Source organism: Sesamum indicum, linkage group LG3 (assembly GCF_000512975.1).
Source record: "Sesamum indicum cultivar Zhongzhi No. 13 linkage group LG3, S_indicum_v1.0, whole genome shotgun sequence".
Classification (NCBI taxonomy): domain Eukaryota; kingdom Viridiplantae; phylum Streptophyta; class Magnoliopsida; order Lamiales; family Pedaliaceae; genus Sesamum; species Sesamum indicum.
The window spans coordinates 22870878-22875824 of NC_026147.1; the positions used below are offsets into that span (position 1 = coordinate 22870878).

General features: G+C 45.3%; 1 protein-coding gene across 1 annotated transcript in view; it reads right to left on the reverse strand.

The window, feature by feature from the left end:
* The window catches only part of LOC105159300, a 4630-nt gene continuing 3522 nt past the window's right edge, over positions 3840–4947 (reverse strand). Inside the window, exons 4-5 of the mRNA XM_011076311.1 lie at positions 4200–4932; positions 3840–4021 (exon numbers count right to left, since the gene is read on the reverse strand). Of these exons, the coding sequence (XP_011074613.1) occupies positions 3840–4021; positions 4200–4932 (915 nt within the window). The remainder of the gene's footprint in view (positions 4022–4199; positions 4933–4947) is intronic.

Genomic DNA, 4947 nt, shown 5'->3' on the forward strand with positions numbered 1-4947 from the left:
GACGGCCTCATTTTCGATTGGCCTCAATGGAAAACCTCACGGGTTTTTTAATGGGGCGAGAGGTCTACGCCAAGGAGACCCTTTATCTCCTTACCTCTTTGTGCTTGTCATGGAAATTCTACATTTGGAATTCTTACAACTTATTGAGCAGGACATGCAATTCACCTACCATTGGAAGTGTGAGCCAGCTAGGGTATTCCAATTGGGTTTTGCAGATGATCTCCTCCTCTTTTGTGGAGCTGATATGGACTCAGTCAGAGTGTTCAAGATAGGACTGGACAGATTTGCAGAATGGTCAGGCCTCCAGTTGAATATACAAAAGAGCCACCTTATTTTATCTCGGTCTGCACAAGATAGGAGAGAACAGATGTTAGCAGTGCTGGGTTTTCAAGAGGGGCATCTCCCGATGAGGTACTTGGGTCTCCCACTACTCTCATCTAGATTGTCTATCTCCGACTGTCAACCACTTCTATCTAAAATTGATGCACGTATTACTGGATGGGAAGGAATATCATTATCATATGCTGGGCGGGTACAGATCATCAAATCTGTACTCTCAACACTGAGCTTGTATTGGGCATCTGCATTTATCTTACCAAAGGCTGTCATTAAGGAAGTGGAGAAACGCCTTCGAACATTCCTATGGAAAGGAACCTCTATGACGGGATATGCCAAAGTAGCGTGGAAAGATATTTGCAAACCGGTTGAAGAAGGGGGTTTAGGAATTAAAGATATTGGTATTCTTAATCGTGCCTTAATGACAAAAAAATTGTGCGATGTCATTAGATGCGACCGAACATCTATCTGGGTTGAGTGGTTGCAGCACGGACGATTACGGAATAACTCCATATGGACAGTTGGCGAACATGGAGGATCGTGGGGTTGGCGAAAAATGCTTCGTCTGCGCAGATCTATCCAACCAATGGTGGAGCTTCATATTGGAGATGGGAGAAGCTTCTATCTGTGGAAGGATCCATGGCACCAACTTGGACCCCTGCTTCCTAGATTTCCACGCGGACCGAGCTTACTTGGACTTGAAGACTCCACTAAACTTTCTTCGGTCATTGACGGAGGCCAATGGTACTGGCCCCTTATCACGGATCTGGAATGCCTTCAAATCACATATACACTACCCCAGATTCATGGAGGCGAGGATAGAATCATTTGGCGATTTCCTGAGGGGCAACCCACTACCCAAGCACTTTACCGACTCTTTTGCCCGCCAGAACCGAAAGTGGGCTGGACTTCACTACTTTCGGGACCTTTGAAGATTCCACGCCATTCATTTATCTTATGGATGGCTATCCAGGAAAAGCTACCGACAACTGACAGACCATGGCTCACACACCTTGGTGGGTGTATTCTTTGTAACGAGGAGGCATTGGAGACGCATAGCCACCTCTTCTTCCGATGCCGATTCAGTAGATTATGCCTTGCAGCTGTTCGTCGAATTATTCGAGTCCCTTGGCCCAACCGGGAATGGGGAAGGGACGTCGAATGGGCAATAAGAAAACGGAGAGGGAAGCATATTATTAACTCAGCCTATCGAGCACTACTTGGATCACTCGTCTACCATATATGGCGAGAAAGAAACTTGAGACGATTCCAGCAAATTGAACATCCGGCAAACGTTTTGGCTTCTTTCATTGTAGATGATATTAGACAGAGGATCTTGAGTATTAATATGTCTAATTCCATTAGCACAATTGCTCTTTACAGATTGTGGCGTATCCCTTGGCCTGTCGAGGGATAAACCAATTGACTGTTGTACTGTAACTTTATTATCTTAATGCAAATTACATTTACCAAAAAAAAAAAAGAAAAAAAAAATAGTGGGTAGTACATGTGTGATCTCCAAACACTCAATATCCGTGACAAGGGGCCACTGCCATACTCCTTCATGAATCACCGTGCTTAGTCTGGATGACTCATCTAGTCCAAGAAGCCTCGGTCCTCATGGGAAGGTGTCACAAAGAGGGCCAAGGTGGTGCCACGGATCCTGCCACAAGAAGAAATTCCTCCTATCTCCAATCCGGTAGTCTACCATGGTTCAGTGCCTTTATGAGATTCGCAGAAGGATTCGCTTTCACTGGCCCAATAGAGATTGGGCAACAGATATTGAATGGGCGACACGGAAATGGAGAGGTAAGCACATTATTAATAGAGCTTACCGTACACTACTGGCAGCGTGTGTCTACCACATATGGAAGGAGAGGAACTTGAGGAGATTTGATCATACTGAGCGGACACCGGCCACATTGAGCATACTAATCATCAATGACGTCAGACAGAGGATTCTTAGCGTTGATTTAGCATCGTCAGTCAGTACACAAGCATTGTATAGATTATGGCGTATCCCTTGGGTAGAGGGAGAAACCAGTTGATAATCCCATGTTGTACTGTACCATTACTCCTTATTAATGAAATTTACATTTACCCAAAAAAAAGGATTTTCCTCCATCCCCATGAGCTGCCATGGTCCGTAATAGTCCATATAGAGGTGTGTTGTAGGCGTCCCTGGTATAGCCATTCAACCCAAATCGATGTCCTGTCGCATCTTTTTTTGTCATCAATGCACGGTTCAAGGTACTGATATCCTTGAATCCAAGTCCTCCCTCCTCCTTAGGTCGACATATATCTTTCCACGCAACCTTGGCATAGTCACTATTCGTCGTTCCCTTCCACAGGAAAGCTCGCAACCTTTTCTCAATTTCATTAATAACTTTCTTCGGTAATATAAATGCCGATGCCCAATAAAGACTCAGTGACATAAGTACAGAAAAACTAAGCTAATTTCCGCTCTCGCCATGATGAAAGTGCAACTGACATTACCGTCGCAGCAACTAAGGTATACGTCTGCCTGGATTCGATTCGAGTGACCTGGCCTTCGAACCTCATGGAATAGTTTTCTAGATAATGCCGTCCGAGAGCGCTTTCCACGAAAGTGAGCCAGTGTACCAAGTTCTTGAAATTAGCCAGTCTTGGTAGGCCTATGCTAAGGCCCAAACGGCCAGCATATAACTGAAACTCAAAAAAAGGCAAGCCTCGGCTGGGAATCTGTCCATAGCGCTAACTGGTATTAGTGATCTTCCTTCTCTTAGCCCTCCCTTATACGAGGCCTTTTTAAAAGCCACTTGGCAAAGAAAAGAACAACGATCGGTTTCGAAGCGAGATTGACGGAGCGGTGCTCTGACTCCGCTTCCGAATCAACTAAACAAAAAGCTTCTACCACGCACGATATTTAAATTTAACACAGTAGAAGCAACCTTAAACTAACTTAATAAACAACAATCAACGCAAGAGCGCGCGTAAAAAGCTTCCCTCAAACCCTGTTTTCAGTTCCGTAAGTCAAGTTCTCTAAGTCTTTCTCTTGGCTTTCCCAATTCATTCCTACCTTACACACCAACTCTTTTTCCGCCTGCCGCTCAACATCTATCTTACTCTTCCTTGGTCTCTTCCCTTGAAGGGATATGAAGGATATGAAATAGAATGAATTCCAGGACACGGTATACTGTTTTAATTTAAAGGAAGGGCCAGACATGAATGGGAAATGGTCACCTTCCTCATAGGAGAAGGGGTGCATGCTAAAGCAAAGCAAGAGCAGCTTCGCGATATACGTGTCATTTATTTTTTTTTGGGGTAAGTGTAATTTTAATTAAGAAGAAAGTATAGCACAACAGTGTCCCTCATTAGGCGCTTCCCTCGACAGGCCAAGGGATACGCCACAGTCTATACAAGGCACATGTGCTAATAGAGCTAGGAAGCTTAATACTGAGTATACGTTGCCGAACATCTTCTACTATAAAGTTGGCCACTACACTCGGTGGGCTCAAAACGTCTCAGGTTTCTCTCCCTCCAAATATGGTATACACACGATCCAAGCAGGCATCGGTAGGATATATTGATGATGTGCTTCCCACGCCATTTTCTTGCACCCCATTCAACATCACTGACCCAATCCCGATTAGGCCACTGGAATCGTACAATGCGCCGAATACTACTGAGGCATCTTCTACTAAATCTGCAGTGGAAAAACAGGTGGTTATGTGACTCCACCATGTCTTCATTGCACAGCACGCAACCCCCAAGATGGGAAAGCCATGGTTTATCCGTCGTTGCGAGCTTCTCCAGGATAGCTAGCCAAAGGATAAACAAATGTCGCGGGATCTTTAAAGAACCCGAAAGTAGTGAAATCCAACCTACTTTCGGTCCTGCTGGTATCATAGCCCGATAGACATCCTGGGTAGTGGGTTTCCCACTCGAGCCTTTCCATATAATACGATCTGTACCCCCATGGATCCGAGGCAGCACGTGTGTAATCTCCACGCATTCCATGTCCGTGATCAATGGCCAGTGCCAATGACCCTCACAGATAACCGAGCATAGCATGGTAGACTCATGCAATCCCAAACTGTTGGGTCCCCGCGGAAATCTGTCTAGGAGGGGTCCAAGGTGATGCCAGGGATCCTTCCATAAGAAAAAATCACTTCCATCACCAATGCGATATTCCACCACTGAGCGTAACCAGCCTCTCAACCTCAACATTTTTTTCCATCCCCATGGTCCACGATTCTCCGGGATAGCCCATATCGAATCATCTCGTAGTCTGCCATGCCGCAACCACTCGACCCAAATAGAAGTCCTATCACATCGGATGACTTCATAGAGTTTTTTGCACATCAATGCTCGATTAAGAGTTCCCATATCCTTAAGGCCAAGGCCTCCCTCCTCCATCGGTTTGCAAATCTCCTTCCATGCAACTTTAGGGTATCCACTATTTCCCGTACCTCTCCATAAGATGGCTCGCAATCGCTTCTCAATGTTTTTAATGACCCCTTTTGGCAAAATAAATGCTGAAGCCCAATAGACACCCATAGCCACAAGAACAGCCTTAATGATTTGTACCCTGCCGGCATATGACAGTGCCAATCCCTCCCAACCATTGAT